The sequence below is a fragment of the Formica exsecta genome, unplaced genomic scaffold (genome assembly GCF_003651465.1).
Source record: "Formica exsecta isolate Colony F162 unplaced genomic scaffold, ASM365146v1 scaffold4, whole genome shotgun sequence".
Classification (NCBI taxonomy): domain Eukaryota; kingdom Metazoa; phylum Arthropoda; class Insecta; order Hymenoptera; family Formicidae; genus Formica; species Formica exsecta.
Genome location: NW_021851238.1, coordinates 1,562,332 through 1,582,290, shown reverse-complemented (window position 1 = coordinate 1,582,290; position 19,959 = coordinate 1,562,332). Strand labels below are relative to the sequence as shown.

The 19,959-nt window shown below is 36.8% G+C and overlaps 1 protein-coding gene across 9 annotated transcripts in view; it reads left to right on the top strand.

Annotated features, from left to right (window-relative positions):
- Window positions 1-19,565, top strand: part of LOC115239991 (septin-7) — a 65,351-nt gene extending 45,786 nt beyond the window's left edge. For 6 of the 9 annotated variants that reach the window (XM_029814901.1, XM_029814900.1, XM_029814899.1 and 3 more), the window contains 9 exons: window positions 2,287-2,761; window positions 4,831-5,038; window positions 5,142-5,394; window positions 5,642-5,831; window positions 6,173-6,338; window positions 7,282-7,323; window positions 9,126-9,261; window positions 9,598-9,761; window positions 11,332-14,143. In XM_029814901.1, the coding sequence (XP_029670761.1) occupies window positions 2,287-2,761; window positions 4,831-5,038; window positions 5,142-5,394; window positions 5,642-5,831; window positions 6,173-6,338; window positions 7,282-7,323; window positions 9,126-9,261; window positions 9,598-9,761; window positions 11,332-11,491 (1,794 nt within the window). In that variant the 3' untranslated portion in view covers window positions 11,492-14,143. Of the gene's footprint in view, window positions 1-2,286; window positions 2,762-4,830; window positions 5,039-5,141; window positions 5,395-5,641; window positions 5,832-6,172; window positions 6,339-7,281; window positions 7,324-9,125; window positions 9,262-9,597; window positions 9,762-11,331; window positions 14,144-15,305 lie in introns of those variants that run through there. The other 3 variants (XM_029814897.1, XM_029814898.1, XM_029814896.1) reach the window with 3 other exon arrangements.
- Window positions 19,566-19,959: the final 394 nt, after the last annotated feature.

The window sequence follows — 19,959 nt, the reverse complement described above, 5'->3', positions numbered from 1 at the left end:
CTTATTTTGCAAGCAACAAATTCGGAAGTTGTATATTTCGAGAGCAACAAATTCAGACAATACGTTAGTATCAAATTTAAGCGAGCAACAAATTTTTTTCTGATTGTTTACTCTTGTAAGTTTGCACGCTGTGCGGCTTTCCGGCATTATTTATACTTATTTTGCAAGCAACAAATTCGGAAGTTGTATATTTCGAGAGCAACAAATTCAGACAATACGTTAGTATCAAATTTAAGCGAGCAACAAATTTTTTTCTGATTGTTTACTCTTGTAAGTTTGCACGCTGTGCGGCTTTTCGGCATTATTTATACTTATTTTGCAAGCAACAAATTCGGAAGTTGTATATTTCGAGAGCAACAAATTCAGACAATACGTTAGTATCAAATTTAAGCGAGCAACAAATTTTTTTCTGATTGTTTACTCTTGTAAGTTTGCACGCTGTGCGGCTTTTCGGCATTATTTATACTTATTTTGCAAGCAACAAATTCGGAAGTTGTATATTTCGAGAGCAACAAATTCAGACAATACGTTAGTATCAAATTTAAGCGAGCAACAAATTTTTTTCTGATTGTTTACTCTTGTAAGTTTGCACGCTGTGCGGCTTTTCGGCATTATTTATACTTATTTTGCAAGCAACAAATTCGGAAGTTGTATATTTCGAGAGCAACAAATTCAGACAATACGTTAGTATCAAATTTAAGCGAGCAACAAATTTTTTTCTGGTGGTTTACTCTTGTAAGTTTGCACGCTATGTGGCTTTCTGGCATTATTTATACTTATTTTGCAAGCAACAAATTCGGAACTTGCATATTTCGAGAGCAACAAATTCAGACAATACGTCAGTATCAAATTTAAGCTAGCAACAAATTTTTTTCTGGTGGTTTACTCTTGTAAGTTTGCACGCTGTGCGGCTTTCCGGCATTATTTATACTTATTTTGCAAGCAACAAATTCGGAACTTGCATATTTCGAGAGCAACAAATTAGCAACAAATTCTTATATTATTGTTATGTACAATTTTGTTGCTATATATATATTGTTCCGCTAACTTAATCTTCCTTTAGCGGAACATCATTTTTTTTAAAAACTTACAGAGCAACAAATTTTTTTCTTTGGCAACTTTTTAGCAACAAATGAGCAACAAATAAAAATATTAATTAGAATTGATTCTGCTCATTCTGTTCCGCTAACTTATAAGACGTCGGTTCGGAAGCGTATAAGACACTGCGGTAGCGAAAGCCGTTCGACCGTTCGTCGTCGGCTGGCATTGCAATATCGATCGCTATACGGCGCGGCGGCGATTTTATCGCTCCACAGTGCTTTTGTGAATTTACGCGTTTCACGTACAAGTAATGTTACGGTCGAAGTAACGTATGGAATTGCTCGATGTATTTATGAAACACCATTCAGCTTTTTCTAAAAACACTGAAATTACGGAATGTAGAATGCGAAGAACGCTTGCCTTCTCCGCATTCGAATTGAATTGAATTGAGATCGAAAATCAGTGGAATAATTGAATCGTACACTGAAAAAAAAGAAGAATTGTTAACTTGACTAAAACCGTTCAACTAATTACCATTTTTTTAATTGAAATATTTATATATTTAAGTCAAATATACGTCATGTTAGATTTAATATGTCTTATTTGACTTAAATATATAAATATTTCAATTAAAAAAATGATAATTAGTTGAATGGATTTAGTCAAATTAACAATTTTTTTTTTCAGTGTATGCATCTCGAAACATTCCTTAAATTTATATATTTCTATATTTCCTTTATATTCTTTTAAATTCTCTCTCTTTCTCGCTCTAGTTCTTAAATTTATTATATTAATTTTTTATTGAACTCTGAAAACGCACATAAGCTGAGAATATAACATGTAGAGTATAGTAATTAATGCAGCTAAACTGCACAAAGAGAAAGAGAGAGAGAGAGCAATCTATGTAAAAAAAAAATTTATATATATACATATACGATATTTATTTCATTGCCTTTATTAATTTATATTATTAAGATATTAAAATTTAATGGTATAAAAAAATGTAATGGATTAAAACTTTTGTTTGAAACATTTTTTTTCGATAAAGCTTACTTTCCGAGATATTTTACAGTTTTAAGTTAAAAAACTCACCCTGTATATACATTTTTAAAATTACATTTTAAAAGAGTTTATATGTTGCCAGAGTGATTTGCGTGTTTAGATTTAAATATTCCAAATCCAACCTCGAGCAGTCTAAGGTCGATAAAAATAATTAACGTGTACCACGTTTTTCTTTCTGCGCAGATTCAGACGAAGCGCGAGCTATTCTTCAAGGGCGACGGCGCGGGAATAATCTCGTCGCCGTCGGTGCCGTCGGTGCCGCCGCCGCAGCCGCCGACGCAGACCCCCGGCTCTCAAATGAACAACACGTCGTCGTCATCGGCGACGAACACCACGACGGTTGGAGGTTTAACGTCGCCGAACACGGCGCCGGTGTACTCGAGCGGCATCGTCGCGGCGAAACCGCGACTACCGTCCGCGGTCTCGACGGCGATCCCGAACGACCCCTCGGAGGACAGCAACAGGCGCGAATGCGCCCGGACCGTTATATCCAGCGCCAAGGAGGACAGCAACAAGGAGGCCGGTCTGCACCATGCGCGACCCACGCCGTCCACCAAGCCCAAGGAACTCGACGGCTACGTCGGCTTCGCGAATCTCCCCAACCAGGTGTATAGGAAAGCCGTAAAGAAGGGCTTCGAATTTACTCTCATGGTCGTAGGTTGGTAACGCGATTTATAATGAGAATTATGTAAATGGAAATTTTCGTACAAGACGCTATTCTCTCTTTTTCTCTTTGTACATTAGAATAAAAGAAGAAGGGATCTTAATAAGGGATGTAGGATACGTTGAACTATTGATTATTTTATATCGAAATCACATTTTTGCGTTGTGTAGTTAAATTATTTTGATACGAATTATCTAAATAAGGATGCAATTTATATTAATATAAATGTTTAAGGAGTGGGGAACGTTCGCGAAATAATGATAAGGTGTAATTAGCTCTGTGCGCTCTCGGATGCTGTATTATTGATGTCGAAAAATGCGATCCTCGGACGCTGAAACGTTCATTATTCGCGGCAGCGGAAGAACAACGGACGTCTGTCTCGTTTGAGAATCGCTCAGCCCACGCAAAAGGACAAAGGGATCTGTTTCTTCGGCGGCAATGGCAATGGTATTCCCATTTCGTCCGGAGTATCATCTCGCGATGCAATCTCCCATCTGCCGAGCACGTGCTCTGCAAGTTCTCTCTCGTTCTCGGTTCTCCCTCGTTTGCCGGATCAAGGCTGTCGTCGAAGTTCAGCGGTTCTCACACTGGAATGCATCCCTGGAGTTCGTTTTCTCGGAGTATACTAAGTCTTCCATTGCTCGGCGGATCTTCCTACGTCACGTTATTTATGCAAATGAATAGTACCGTGACTCAAAAAAAGAGGGGAAAGGATAATTTGCGGCAATAACACGTCGGCGACTCTGCCAATTGAAAAGAGCCATAAATCGTTAATTGCAGCCTGCGTTTCTGCTGCTCTTAGATTTATCACCTTGCAAATTTCCTTAAGGGAGCGAACGGTATAATTGAAGACTCTTTAACTTGTCCAATTATATTTCTCGTGATAGATGAATAAAGGGATTTTTATATACATATAATGATACGACACATCGGAACAATTAATATATATGTAACGATGATGCGAAAGATTTTAAGATTCGGTCGGTGTTCGAGGAGGAGAGGCGTTAATAAAAGTGCTGACTAAAATTGTCGACGTGCAGCGGACTATCGTCTCGAGCGCGCACGCACACGCGGGTGTAAAAGAGTGTCATTGGGTCTGGGGAAATTTGAGAGCGCGGTCGTTGCGTACGCAGGAAGAGGGAAGGGGTGAACTATTATTAGACCACGTATAAACGGAGCCGTTTCTCCGTAAATAGAGCAATTCAAGTTCTTACCCTTGGTTTAAAGGCGTAGGCGCGGCACTCTTCGCCTGGTTCAAGGTTTATGCGTTAAGAGGTCACCGGTACTCTATCAACATTTCATCTCGTTTCGGTCACCGTCTCCGAATTTATTTGATTGCCAACAGAAATGTCGGACAGAAATGTCTGATCGTAAATACTCCGACTGAGATTAATGATCGCTGTCTCGATGGTGGAATATTAATAGCCGCGAAGTTAATTCGCCTTGAAGAGATTATGGTATTTCGGTGAATCAAATTTCGCCCAAAAATAGATATTTGCGAAACAATGCTTCAATTGTACAATCGCACATGAAAAATTGTTTTTGAATTGAAATATTTTTACTATTAAAATGTTCTTACAATCAAGATATTTTTTTGTTAATATTTCCGTAATTAAAACTACATTTCTGTAATTGTTTGATGGAATCTCTTTCTGATTGAGATATCTTTTTCAATTGTTGTAGAATATATCAGACGCTATAACTGTACAATTTGTATCGAACAAGATGATTTTTTATTTAATTTTCTTTTTTTAATTTTACTAATCAATTTTTATAGCATAAAGAAAACTGCGAATGTTTTGAGAAATATTTGAGCATTAATTTCAGTGACAACAATAGAATCGATAAACGTTCCAGTTAAATCGCAAATAACAGTGATAATAAATAAATAAGATAATCCATTGCACCTCAAATTCAATTTTCCTAAATTTTGTTTGTCTGTCGAAGAATATATATTTATTTCTATTAGATAGATATTTATCTATTTATAGAAAATAAACAGTTAGATTTTATTGATCTATATATAGAATGGAGTCGCTGAAATGTTTTTTAAATCTTTATAGGGGAATCAGGACTCGGCAAATCGACTTTGATCAACTCCATGTTCCTGGCAGACATATATAGCGCCGAGTACCCCGGACCTAGTCTCAGGATAAAGAAGACGGTCGCCGTGGAAACCAGCAAAGTGCTATTGAAAGAGAACGGAGTCAATCTTACTCTCACGGTTGTCGATACCCCCGGTTTCGGTGACGCTGTCGACAACAGTAATTGGTACCTATATAATAGATTCACCGACAAATTAAAGTTAAACTTGTTCAAACTTTCGCACGATTCTAGCTCGATTACTCTACAATATCTTTTGTCTTTGTTCCAGTTGGGTGCCAGTAATCGACTACATCGAATCGAAGTACGAGGAATTTCTCAACGCGGAATCCCGCGTAACAAGACGACAGATCCCGGATAGTCGGGTACACTGCTGCCTCTACTTTGTCGCACCCTCCGGCCACGGATTGAAGCCACTCGACGTGGAGTTTATGCAGCGTCTCCACGACAAAGTCAACATTATACCGGTTATCGCCAAAGCGGATACTATGACGCCGGATGAGTGCGCGCACTTCAAAAAACAGGTACGAAAGACAAATTTGAATTTCCAAAAGGAGAAAACAAAATACTCATCACTTTCCTGGAATAAGGGACTAAAAGCGAGAATCAAACATCGCTTAAAAAGTTATTTTGAATCCTTAAAAGATTTTTTCAAATCTATAAAAAATTATAATAAAGTATATTTGAATAGTTAAGAAATTGCCTCCTTAGCATATATATTTGCTCTTCTTAATTATTTAATTTAATTATTATCTTTACTCATTTTTTTAGATTTTGAATGAGATTGCGCAACACAAGATAAAAATCTACGAGTTTCCGGAGGTCGAGGAGGAGGAGGACAACAAATTTCACAAGTTATTAAGGGACAGAGTGCCGTTCGCTGTCGTGGGAGCAAATGCCGTCGTCGAACATGATGGCAAGAAAGTGCGGGGCAGAAAATATCCGTGGGGAGTTGCGGAAGGTATGTACGAGTTTGTGAGATAAATTCCATCGACCGATTTTCGAGTTGGAACGATCGAGTAAATTTGTTTGTTGATAAATTAACATTTAGATGATAACTGTATAATTAATCAAGTCTAATTCTTACATTTCGAAATATGCGATTCAAATTTTTTTTTAGCAATGTTTTATTTTACTTGTTTAAATGTCTGCTTATATATATGTTTGTATATATTTGCTACATTTATGCTGTTCATATCATTGTAAAGTAAGTAGCATCGGAACATTAGATAAATAAGAATCTAGAGGAGCATCGCTTATTCCATATCTGTTTACAATCGGCATATTTTTTTCTATACATAGTCGAGAATCTGGAACACTGCGACTTCATAGCGCTCCGAAACATGGTGGTAAGGACGCACGTGCAGGATCTGAAAGATGTGACGAACAACGTGCACTATGAGAACTTTCGGTGTCGTACCTTGGCCGGTCTAGGTGTGGACGGCAAGCCGACAAAGGCCTCCAATAAGTAAGTAAATTCGTGCCACGAGATTCGTGATTTTTTTTTGTGATTTCTCGTATGTGAAAGAGGCATAACTAGAGCAGAATTTTGTCGAGGAGTAGATGTACTTTTATTCTGCCGAAATAGACAAACCGGGCGTTACGGTCTCTTTCTTAACGAATCGATTGGCAAGATTTAAATACAATAAGATAGGTTGATATAGAAATGAAATAAATATGAAAGAAATCCGCAAAGTCAATTTAATTCGTCTTAAGTCAGTTTGCGGCAATCGCCAAAATTGAATGACAAAAAATGCTGATTCAAAAACATACGTATTCTAATATGACAGTTATTTAGCCCCATACTGTATATAATGCGGTCCAATTTATTAATTCACCTGCCCCCCATTGGTGCAATATTAATATTATTGCCGGATGCGATAAATATGACGGAACGACTGTGCTTATCTTTTTTAGTTAGGCACTAACTACGCCATTACGACGCTCGCTTTTTCTATTCGAGCAAGGATGTTTGTTTCGTTGAGTTTGATTTGAGCACGCAGTGTGTCTCGGCGAGCACTCGACTGTGTTATGATGAGATGATAGTTTATTTCGAGCTTCAGTATCACACCAATAACGACGCTTGCGAGTCGATTGCGTGTACTGTCCGAATCACATGCTTGTATCACACGGTGTGTGTTTCTGTTTCTTCCGTGTTACTTTCATTCTGAAGAATTCAGAGAAAGGTTGTGCATGCAAACTATCGAAGTGACCCCAAAGTGGACCACTCTCGCGTTCGAACTATCTTTTGCCATATCTCGATCGCGAGCGAGATCTGTATCCGTAGTAGATTAGACATGAGAACGCTGCCGAGGGAAGGTGGGGAAGAGGGGGAGGGAAAGACGCGGCAACCAACCCCTCGACAGCGTGTCGCCCGTGCGAATTTTAATGGTGAATTTCTTATTGGTCAGTTTGTGCCCTCCAGGAGTGATGAACAGTTTCATGATGGTGTGGTAAGTCCTTTAATAAGGCTCAAACGGATATATTATAGTTTTGTGTGCACAAGCCTTGTCGAGTTTCGAGATATTCTCGAAATCTCTGCGATCTAAGAGGACTCACTGATTATATTATGAGAGATCGTGAAAGTTGTTAGAGAAAACTTTCGAACAAGACATCGTGTATCTTAAATCCATCATCGGTCGTGGATTTTGATAGATTTTTTAAAAGAAGATATACGATTGAAATAAGATATTTGAAAGAAGTTTGAATTTTAAGATATATTGCATTAGATTACATTAATTTAATTATTCTTTAATTCTTATTTCTTAAAGATAATTATATCGAAAGAAAGATTTACTTTTTTTCTCAATTACAGAATGCTGTGTTTGCATTTTGTAATTAAAATTAAATTGCATGCTCTTATTTAATTTATATATTATGATAATAAGCGTCAAAAGCGCTTCAGCGGACACGTACAGTGAGCCCTCTGAAAAAATAACCAATGCAAATTATTGTACGCTCTTTAGAGAGAAAACAACTGATAAATTAGATTTTCCATATTGAATGTGTAACACCATTTAGGTTTGCTTGCCGTCTTTATATTTATTTTTACTTTTGCATTAATATATCTAGCAACAATGTAACAATAGTTCCCTCAGAAAAGAATCGTAGTATATAGTTACGATTTTTATAATATCTGTTATGGCTTTATAGATTTCACTTGAATCTTTTACATAAGAGCTCTGATTTGTGTTGCGTATAAATAAGAAAATAAAAGGAATAAAATGCGAAAAATATCAGTGTAGCGGAGAGATTGAAAACGCATTAAAAATTTAAACAAATATTCTCATATTATTTATATTCTTGTATTATTTACGCTATAAACGTAACTAAAGCATTGCAAATAATATTCTCACTACATCAACAATACGAATGTACGTGACATGTATGTTGCACAAAGTTGGCAATTTGCAAAGTTGGAACGTAATCGTTTCTCGTGAATTTAGAGCAATATTCTAATCGCCATAATAATAATTCGATCTAACGATGGAAACTAATTATCGAGTTGTAATTTGCGTAATATCGATTCGATGCAAATCCGGGCTCCAGAGCATTTATCTTTTAACTGATTGTGATCTCGCAGGAACTCATCGGCGATGAATTATCTATTTTATTTTATTATTATCAGGAAAAATTTCTCTGCTATTTTTTAAATTCATTTCTCGCGATACCAAACAAAATAAAAGATGTGTATATTCTTTTGCGGAATATTCGTCGACTTTTCCGCGATGATATATCAGTTAAGAATTAATGTGGTTTGTACTGTTACCTCTTTGTAGCACACTCTGTATAGTAATTATTCGTAGCAATCCGGAAATGTCAGCTCAGTATCATGTTAATGTATTTCATAATTATCTTCAGACTATTGATTTTATCTATGCTATCTCAATACTGACAGACGTAATAATTGAAGTAGCTAAGTTAGATATTAGGTACGTTCAACTGAAACATAAACTGAGGCTTTTATAGAATAACAACCCTAATCCATGTTTCAATTGAACATACCATACAATTATTATCTTTTTTGAATAACCTCTCGGAATTTAAAAGCTAATCAAATCTTAGAATTCCTGTTGCGAAGAGGTAATGAGATTTTATAAATGTGTAGTAGAATGCTAATTAACGATTAGATAAGTTTCGAAGATGCCTAAATGTTACACGCGTCATCCCGTATTTGTATTCACGATGATACGATAGTCTTCTATTGATTCGATAACGTGTATATTATAATTTGGATTTGCTCGAATTTTTATAGGAATCCGTTGGCGCAGCTGGAAGAGGAGAAGCGTGAACACGATAACAAGATGAAGAAGATGGAAACTGAGATGGAGCAAGTCTTTGAGATGAAAGTGCGCGAGAAAAGGCAGAAGCTAAAGGATTCCGAAGCGGATGTAAGTGTCAAATCGTTATGACGTTATGTCATTTCGTAATCGTAAGCCGAAGATTTTTCGAAACTCACACTATTTTGCTAAGTATATATTATTTCGTCGAATATTTTATCGAAAAGAAAAAAAAAAAGGATTTAGGATAGATTAGTTAGTTCGTGCACTGCAATTTCTCACTCATTATTGTATAGTTCAAGTCCGTTCTCGTTCTCACGTGGAATTATTTCGATCGGGATCAATTTTTTTATAATTTTTGTCTCATAGTATTTTTATGCATATTCGAACGTAAAGAGTAATGTATCGATATTAACGCCGAGATACATATGGAAAATCTGCAAACAGTTACAGAGAAGGCACGAGCAAATGAGACGTTCGTTGGAACAGCAAGTGCGAGAACTGGAGGAGAAGAGACGGGCGTTTGAGGCGGAGAAGACCGCCTGGGAGCAGCAGACCGGTCACAGTATTGAAGAACTGCGTAGACGCAGTTTAGAAGCGAATTCGAAAGAGTAAGTAGTCTTTGTCGACGAATGAGAAAAAGAAAAAAACCGAGAGATATTGCGTTTGATCGTTGTGTTTACATTGTTGCACTCTCACACGTTTATTTCTCCGTTGTGTCTCAAAGAGGATATATCTTGTTGTTTTTCGCACGAAATATTTTTTTATTTTTTTTAGATATAAATATTTTTATTCAGCTTTATATCTTTCTTCCTTATTTCTAGCGAGAGCTAAATTCTAACATGAACGAATATTAACGAAATAGTTGTATATCGCTTTTGAACCTTAGCGCTGGTGATTTAATATGGTTTTTGGAGTTGTTTGTATATTCGACGCGAAAAGCTCTCGACGCAATTAGAATCAGCTTGATAGCTTCCTTATACATTGCATTCCGCCACTATCGTATCTTCTTCCGGCTGTATGGGAGCATTCATCGAAACAGATTCTACTGCGCAACATTTTTATATCATGAAAACATGATCTCTCAAGACTCTAATATCGATAATTATATAAAAGTGGATGAATTGAGAATATGAGACGTAAGAGGGATGATACCTCGCTTTATGTCTTTAAGTGCGTTTGAAGTGACTTTAATTTCCTTGAGAACTTGTTAAAGTAAACTTTTTAGTAAAGTTTAATACTTAAACTTTACTAAAAAGTTGAGGTGAAGTTTAACTATTAAAGTAAAAATTTTAAAGTTCTTACATATATAGAAAAGATTCATATAGCAGTGAAAGAAGAATACGATAGTAAGTGTGCACTGTACATACGCGGGCCTCGCTCTCGCTGTAGCGTTCCTTAGTCGCTAATTCGTGTTTGGATATTTTAATGTTTGCAATTTTTAAAAATTGTCGTTCGCATCGCAATAATATTTTTTATTCACGCTTTTATATCTACGATCCTTCACATCACGATCACTTCACGAAGCTTGCACCAATAACAGAATAATCGTTTACCGGCTCGATTTTTATAAGATTATTATCGCAATCATATTTTCGTGTTTCATAATTTGTATCTACGCGATAATATACTGTCCGCACATGTACATATCGTAACTTTCATACGTATAGTCATCTTGCATTTAACGCTGAATCAGTTGGCTGTCTAATTTCAATTCGCAGAGAAAACAATTATAAAAATGTGCAATATATTAAATTTAGTATTATATAGCATCCCTCTATTTATTAACTTTAAAATCTTTCAAATACACAAACGTATTATAATAAGGGACGCCTTTTAGATCCTTCGTGTTGTTTGAATTGAGATTTGACACAGACACATTTAGCGTTAAGCGCAACATGACGACACACCGCCGACGTTGCGTTGCACTGCTTCTCGCGGAAGATCAAAGAGAAAAAGCTAGAGAGATGGAAAGCTCATTGTGCAAGGAACGTCGGCGGTTTTCCAGGATTAATGTACGCTTATTGATCCAAGCGCGCGCGTATACTCAGATCGCGTGCGTGATATTTTTACATTCGAGTTTACGTCCAGATTTCCAAAGAAAAGAAAAAGAATAAGAGAAAGAAACCCGGTTTGTTTGTCTCTCTTGTGTGTATACCATATCGGGGTGTCCTGATCTAGGACGGGATCGATGTCCTCCGAGGGATCTGGCGGCGGCGGGGGTACGTTGAGGGGTTCCCGAGGGATAAGCAGCCTCCTTCGTCGTCACACGAGTTTCAAATCACCTCAAGACAGCCCCGCACAGATACAGCTTGTCATACAGCATCCTGAGCACCCCTAATAACGACCGAATCTGTCCCAGAACCGCTCTCGAATGCGCTTGCGAAACCCGCTTTCGGGATCTGTCGCGCGGACTCCTCTCCTCGCGCTCAACCCTTATCCGGTGTTGCAATCATTTTTATTTTTTTCTCTTTGTAAGTGATAAAATTACTCGACAAGAATAAAAATTGAAATATTTTAGTCTATAATCTCTCGAAGGCAATCAAAATGATAGTTTAGAGATCAAATAAGTCTCAAAAACAATACAAACCGATATAAATACATGCGACTATCCGCAATTGCCCGAATAAGGGTTGAGGAATTTTATCATACATTAGAAGAGTAAGTATTGCCTATGAAAACGATATTAATTCATCAACGTTACTTTGATAGAATTTAAAACTAGCATTTGTCTTATCAACGATTAAAGAAGTTTGAAGGGTAAATCGTTCTCCGATTTATTATTACATGGCAGCTATTTTATTTGTATTTTTTTTTAACTGCAAATTTGTGTAATCGATTGCATGAAACTCACTGAATTAATTATTTTAGCGGACGCGTATCAATTCTTAAACATTAAAAATAACGAAACTCGGTCAATTCTAAACGTCCATGTTACATTGGAGCCGAGAATCAAATGCATGGTAGGCGACACTTACTCGTCTCGGCATGCGTGTGCGTGCGCTCGTTCGACACATATCCAAAGCGATTGTATATTTCTAACGAGAGGCGTCCTATAAAGCCACGCTATTACCGTACAGATATCGCGCATGATGCAAAACGCGCGATTTCGTAAACGCGATCCGGTAAATGTGTTCGCCATTTTATACTAGATCGTCTCTCGCGTTTATTTCGCGCTTTCGCACGATAACTTCGTGTTACGATGGCGAACATTGTCAAGATATTGCGATAAGATACACTCAACGAAAATCAAAATCGAGAAAGATAGAAAGGGAAAATACGGGAATCGATGGAGAGATGTATAATGCCAAAGTGTAAATGGACAAAGTTGAGATTGGTTTTTGCGAATATTTTTTTTATTGTTGCTCTAATTGATTAAGCAACCGTTTGTTGAGTTAAGCTCAAGACTGGAAAAACACTTTAATTTTTATTTAGTGATTATTGACAAGAAAATTGCAATTAATCTGAGGCGATCTTTCCTTTGACAGAGATTTAAATCGATTTATCCGGATGATGTTTGATTAAAAGCGAATAGATTGAAGGAAGAAAATTGTTTCACACGTCGAAATTAAAAAGCGTAACGCTTGTCGCCAAGATAAATTCTATCTCAATTTTGTCTCACGATACGTTCTAGTCGATTACCCTCGTTTTCCGGGACATCCCGTCTCAACGAGCGCGCAAATTCCTTCGCTGCAAATTTACGTGTCTCGCGAAAAAATTATATATCCAAGCGCGATTCTTGTAGCACGCCTGTTTATCCTTACATTCGTGATTATCGTGCATTTTCTTTCGCCGTAGCGCGTCCATTAGGTACAAAACAAACGTGGAATCACGCGTTACGGTAAATTACGGTCGATAACATCCATAGAGATAGAACACGACGAACTATATTAAGCGTATATTTAGCGATATGTACATTTTGCAATGTATTTTTGGCACGGACTTTGATAAACTTTTAGATTACATGTAACGGGTCGCAACAACAAAAAAAAAAAAAAAAAAAAAAAAAAAAAACAATTATCCTCGCGTAGCGGCGTCGTTTTTTGTATACTCGCCCAGGACATACATTTTACACACACGCGCACATACGCACACATCGATCCTTTACCGCATCGCGTGCCATAATTTACCCCCGCTTTCTTCCATCAATGATACACTTGTAGTCTATGATTGCCACTGGTTACATTCATTTCCGACTATATTTATGTATTCGTATTGATCTAAAGTCCGTTTGATGAACGCTTTTCGTGCGTTGTTGTTAACGAAAGCGCGGCTTTATCGTTCCTTGTCGGACAAATTTGTACGCATTTCTGTGTGCCGTTCCTTATTTTACCTCGCCGATATTTATCTCACAAAATAGCGGAGGTAAGTTGACTTGTCTCGTTACCGAGAACGCGTAGCGAAAATATACAAGTAATTACGTAAGAAGAGCTATAAAAGGTTCCTCCCCTCTTTTTTTTTCTTTTTTTTTTTTTTTAAGTTATATATATTTTTTCGTTAAAGAAAATTCGTGGAGAAATTTAATGATACAAATTTGTTTCTATCGCTCGTCGAAATAAATCGCCTCGATTGTAATAGTTGTGCGGTAAAGGGTTGATTTGATATGAATACAATACGACTACTTTACGTACAAGTTGGGCGCGATCTGCAAAATCAAGCCAATTTGTAAAACTCTGAGCAAGCTGTCGATCTTACCCCTGTTCGACTCGCGCATTCTTTTTATTCCACTGCTCGCACAATGATAACTGATCGAATCAAAAAGTACTCGAGTCATCGTCAAATTGCTTGCACGATCCGTCGTTTTATTCCGATGAATGATTCTCCCGAATTTTACGGAGGATCAAGACAAAGGAAAAGAATAGAGACAGCTTGGTAGAGGATATATAACCGCCTATTACTAATAATTACTTACAAACAGAGATTATACATTGTTAATTTCATAATTGATAATCCTTTTTTTTTCGCAAATAAACGCAATGCTTACCTAAAACAATTACTAACTGTCCTTATTGCGATTTTTTTGTAGCTTATCTTTGTATTCGAAGTGTTCGCGACGAGGGGAAAGGTGTGATTGTGTCGCGGGAGGGAAGGCTCCGAAACAAAATTAACGCGTAAATATATCATTAAAATGCAAAAGCCCGCAGAAAATGGTTTTGCCTCGTCGCTTTTTATTGTTAGTTACATATAATGTTTACGCTGTTTCGTCGTCGCATATTGCCACTTTAAAGCTGCTTTTCATAATTCTAATCGTTAGCCTCATTTAACAAAACCTTGAAAACTTTTCAGAGAATCAAATTGAATTTTTTAAAACTAATACGGATAATCGCGTAAGTAAATGTTATCAAATAGATCTTATGATTATGCATTTTTCTTTCTTCTTTTCCTGTTTTTTTTTTTTTTTTCACGTTAATGAGGTGTCCTCGTTAAACTGCCGATATGCCAACGTGCGTTGTCGACACACATCTGTAATTTTGCATAAATGTTAAAAAGTGCAAATATCGTAAAGTACAAGTAATAATTTAACACCTGCGAAGAAAAGTGAATATTCTCTATCCACTGCGGGCGCAATAGAAAGATTGTGAAAACTATAAGCGCATAATATTTTGGGACACACGTGAGATTAGCATGTTGCTCTTTGGTCGCGTGTGCAATGGATGGGTTCGAAGCATGGTTTTCGCATGGATGATAGATTTTGTACTCGCAAAGAGATTATTTTGCACAACAGATATATCACAGACTTTTGTTCCCCTAAAAATAGAGCTAGCTCTATATAAACAGATTAAAAAAATCATGATGTACAAGAAACATTTGGTAATATCTCGCGTCAAGTATGTATTTATTTTGTACGCATTTTACACATATTTTTATTATAACGTTATGATTTAAATTACTATTGATTTTTATAATCTTGATAATAACTCTTTGACATCGCAAACGAAGATGATCGAAATAGAGGACGAAAGTTTTAAAAAATCGGCACTTCATCAGGATTATTCCCGTTCATCTTCATATTTTTGTCGTCAAACATCCGGTTATAATTTACCCACACACGGTCTGCAACTCGGATATAAGCGTTCGATGATTCTCGGATCTCTTCTCATTATTAGCGACGCAAGCAATAGTTCGGGTGCTTGATATGAAAATTCTCCTTTCAGGACTGTCGACGGTAAAGATAAGAAGAGCAAGAAGAAGGGCCTCTTCTAATCGATCTATAAAAAAGAGAGAGAAAGGGAGCGGGCAGGAACGACCCGGCATGATTGTCATACTTCCGGCATCGCTATAACTGATGACGAGTTAGGTAGATCCGATCAGCGATAAACTCGATTAGCCCGCGATATATAAGGGTCGGCGATTTCGTCACGTGTTTAACGGATACTAAAATCGAAGAGGAACAGCTGCCGAATTGGATTCTGTAAAACAGAATTTGCAAGGGATCCACGCTTGGCTATTCTACATATGGCTGGATCTGCGGATTGAAAAATCAGAGCTCATTGAACTGGGAGTTCGCGAAGACGAGAAATGGTTCCCGGAGATTCCGTGGAATCGAGAAAGTATGAAACTAAAAGTCTTCAGAGCCAAGGAACTGCGAAACAAGCATCTTCGGTGCCGAGAGATATCAAAACAGAAATCTATATAAGAAAAATTGCAATAATTTAAGAAAAATGTCTGGAGCAAATTCCTATATAGATTCATCAATCTATGGAACTCGAAGATCCGCGATGCCTAGTTTCCGTTCATACAAAGATTCGCCGATCCAAGAGTCCTGAATGCAAATTTGACTGATTGCCGATCAACTGGATGCGCCGATATTAATATTCAGAGGAAATATACTCGTCGACGGAGATCGTGCTAAAGTGTGTTTAGATTTACGCGGATGTCCTGCATCGGCGAGATGTCCGTTTCGTTTATGCAATATGTGCTTCGTGCAAATCTACGGACAGAAAGAGAGAGGGAAAGAACGTTCTCCACGACGAAAAAGGTGTGTCTGGCCATGCTTTTTTGCGCTTCCTACTAGCATTCAAAAGGAGATAAGAGAGAGTGTATGTATGTGTGTGTGTTTGAAGGGAAGAAAACAAAAGGGATGCACAGTCGTCCTTTCACGCTCATTGGCGTTCATCCACGACCATCATTTGCTTACGATAACAACTGTACAAAATAATAAAAAGAATCCACGTAGACGTAATTTTTTGGAGAACGTAACTTTCGTATTTTCCTCGGCGCAAGTGTCAGCTCCGTTTAAACCTATGTATCTTTCTGCGTAACACGAGAGCATCATGTTTGCCATCCTCCGCCGATCGCGATTACATTGTGCGTCATGCGACTGGATAGAGTTCACGGAACTCATCATATCAATATCTTGGAATGAGATCAATTGACCGTTCCTGAAATAGAGATGAGAACATATACACGGATTTATCCTGCTTTCAAATGATGAAATCCAACCTTTGATCTTTAAATATTAATTAATCACTAATCTCAATTATTACGATCATATGATTGAACTTTACGATTTGGGATTATTCGTCTATCCGATAATTCAAAACAATCATGGTAGAATTATAATTTAATTTGTAATATTGAATCAAAGAATATTCGAAATTTTATTGTGTCTTTTTATTCTATCATTTTTCTTTCTTTTTAAGACTATCAAAACATCGACAGTTTTCAAATACCAAGCAAAAATAAAGAAGTTTTCACGAATTCACTAACAAACAACATCACAAATAACATTCTTGAATTAATTTTAAATAGTTTTTAATAATATTTTAACTCTTAAAAGATAGAAATGTATTGAAACTTGAGTGATCAAAAAGTTGTGAAAAATTATGGCGTTTGCTTTAAATATTGACCAAGCAAAAATTTACGATCTATATTAACAATATTGAATAGAGATTAAGAAAATTGGCTTCCCAAAAAAAAATCATTGAGATAAAAACATCGTATTTTTTGTAATGTTGTATGAAATTATACAATTATAGTCGCGTTGATTTTCGATTCTCGCATTCTTAGCTTGTTCAACTCTCGATTTTGGGCGGCGCGGCAATAAAATACGAGGAAGGAAAAGTGTGATATTTGCGCGATTAGCACAATCATGTCGCAGAGGCAGGCTGAACATGATATCGCACAAAACAGCGGCCATATATTATATACGTATAAATATATATATATATTTATGTATAAATCTCAAGCGAGAGAAAGCGTAAGCATAAGTCTAATCCATGTATATGTACGCGTAAAACGCCGCGGCAGAGACGCGACGAATCGATTATATATGATAAGAACGGATCATTGTATAAATATAGTAAATCTAGGTGTGTTATGTATACCGCGATTCGAGACAGTGCGCCTTCTCCTTCTCCCTGTGTGTTTAGATCAAAGTCACTACGTTTAAAGAGATCGCTACGGCGTAAAATTAATTCTGGGTTCCTTATTACGAGCGCCGAGTCATTTTCGGAACAGTAATTTCTGTATGATTGTACGTACACGAACAACATCGCTTTCGTCTCTGTTAGAAAACTATTATAATTGCAGCAAAAATAAAAAATTTTTTTTTTTTTTTTTTGGAAAATTATTTTCCAGTATAATGATTTTTTCTTGACAAAAAAGTGTGTAATTATTGGTTTTATAATATTAGAAGTAAAAGATTAAACAAATATGAATTAAAACAACGATTTTTTTAAGGCTTTTCTTACTCCGATAAAGTGTTATTCAAAAAATGATTGTAATCATAAGGTAGCCTGAAATTATTGACGTCGTTGATGTTTATACGATTGACATTTACATTCGAATCGGAGGCGCGCGCCGTCTGGAATCTGTCCACGTCGATATGTTTAGGGGCTAAGCTACAAATTAAGTTACTCCTGTGCCAAGATGAGCGAGGGAATGAGAGCAATTTTCTAACGCTGTAGCGAGCGGTCTCTTCAGTTACCGCGAAGTGAAACACACGAGGTGTTCTTCGTGGGAAGATTCCCCTTAGATGCGTTTGAAGGGTTCAAGGGATCACGTGCTCACATTTAACCTTCCAACGAGTATCTCAAACGCATTCGATTTCGTTTCTCTAGTAGCCAGATGTTAGGTCTGGCGAGTTTGCTTATTTGATGTCACGTAATTTATTCTAATATTCGATCTCATGGGAAAGAGATTTATTTCTTTTTAATTATATTCTTTCTAGAGATTTCTATTTCTTTGAAATGTATTCATTTCTTTGTTAAATATAGAAAGTAGAACAGAAGAAGAAGCGGCTAAAAAGAACAGATCTCGAGGAAACGATGCGGAGGCCAGTAAAAATTCGTTTTACGATAAAAAGTCGTTTGACGATTGTCTCTATTAATTTCTATTCGATATCATCATTTTATTTTATCGCACTACACTTCCCCCGTTTTCTTCATCTCGTGGGGATGAAAAACGCGCGCGCCACATTCCTATTTTCTACGCATTTTTCTAAATAGGCTCGCCGGCTCGAGCGTGCGCCGAGATATGGCCAATTAATCTCTCGTTGGTATACGTGTCGAGTAATCGAAAGTAAGATAAACGAGCGGAGCCATGTTTATGATAGTAACGGAAATACAAAGATCCGAGAGAAAAAGGCGAGAAAGCAGAAATCCAGGTTGTAGATATCCAAGAATCGCGAAAAGCATTTATTAAATATGAGTTATTTAAAAAAATTTGCAAGAACTGTCAAATATACTTTTAGCAAAACTATTGACATTGTCGAGCTCTAAATTTCAATTATCAATATAATGATAATGATGCATGATAGTGATATTGAACATCGATATTAATCAATTACGGTGATTAATGCTGTGTTTCAGTTCATAAAATCTTAGTGTAGTTAATTTCATGCATCATCAATCAACATATTCAAATTGAGAGAGAGACTTTCTTTAACATTTTATTAGTGATATGGAATCCTCTTGGAATTTTGCTTCGCACATTTTGCTCGAATCGAAGTAGTCGATTGTACTTAATTATCGTGTGAAATTCCTGATTGTTCTGCTTTTGCAGCCGAAGACGATGTCGAGTCGGATGAAGAATGTTACTTAAGGTCATATCCCCAAGGTCAAGTGGCCAAGCGACGTTATCGATAATTATATGTATTTCTTAATGAACGATGCTTGTAATACGGTTACTCATAGGAATATTGTAAAGTGACTACTTTATACGCGATAATCGATGTGATTACATTAGTTCCGGGAATGAAAGATAAAGAAAGAAAAAAAAGAGAGAAAGCGAAAGAGAGAGACTGGCGAGGGAATAGATAAACGAAACAAATTATATATATTTTGCCGTGCCAGACGAAAACGAAAGCTGCCGCCGCTAATTGTAGATGTAATAACGACTCACTATTGTATCGCGACGAACACTTTAGAGAGAGTATGTATCCAGTAAATTATATATAAAACTATAACAAAAAACACCGGGTGATTCCGCTTGGTCTGTTTTGCTCTTCCACGAGTCTTCCCTTCCTGGATTCCACGCAGCACGACGATAATCCGAGCCATTGACAATCGATTTTTATGGAAAAACAAGATTTTTTTAGAATTTTAGGCCCTCCACCGCAGGTTTCTGCCAATAGACGCGAAGAAGACACTTGATGAAACAAGATAAGGATTTTAACAATTTTAGGTATTTCATAATTATCAAACACGTGTATGTGTGTATTATTGCGAGCAAAGTCCAATAGATTGAACTTTGCTTTTTATTCAGTAAATCAGTTATGCAAATAATAAAGGCGACATATTCTGCGAATAATTTCTGTCACTCAATATTCTTGCCGGAAAAAATATCATTCGCTTAATTGCTTATTAT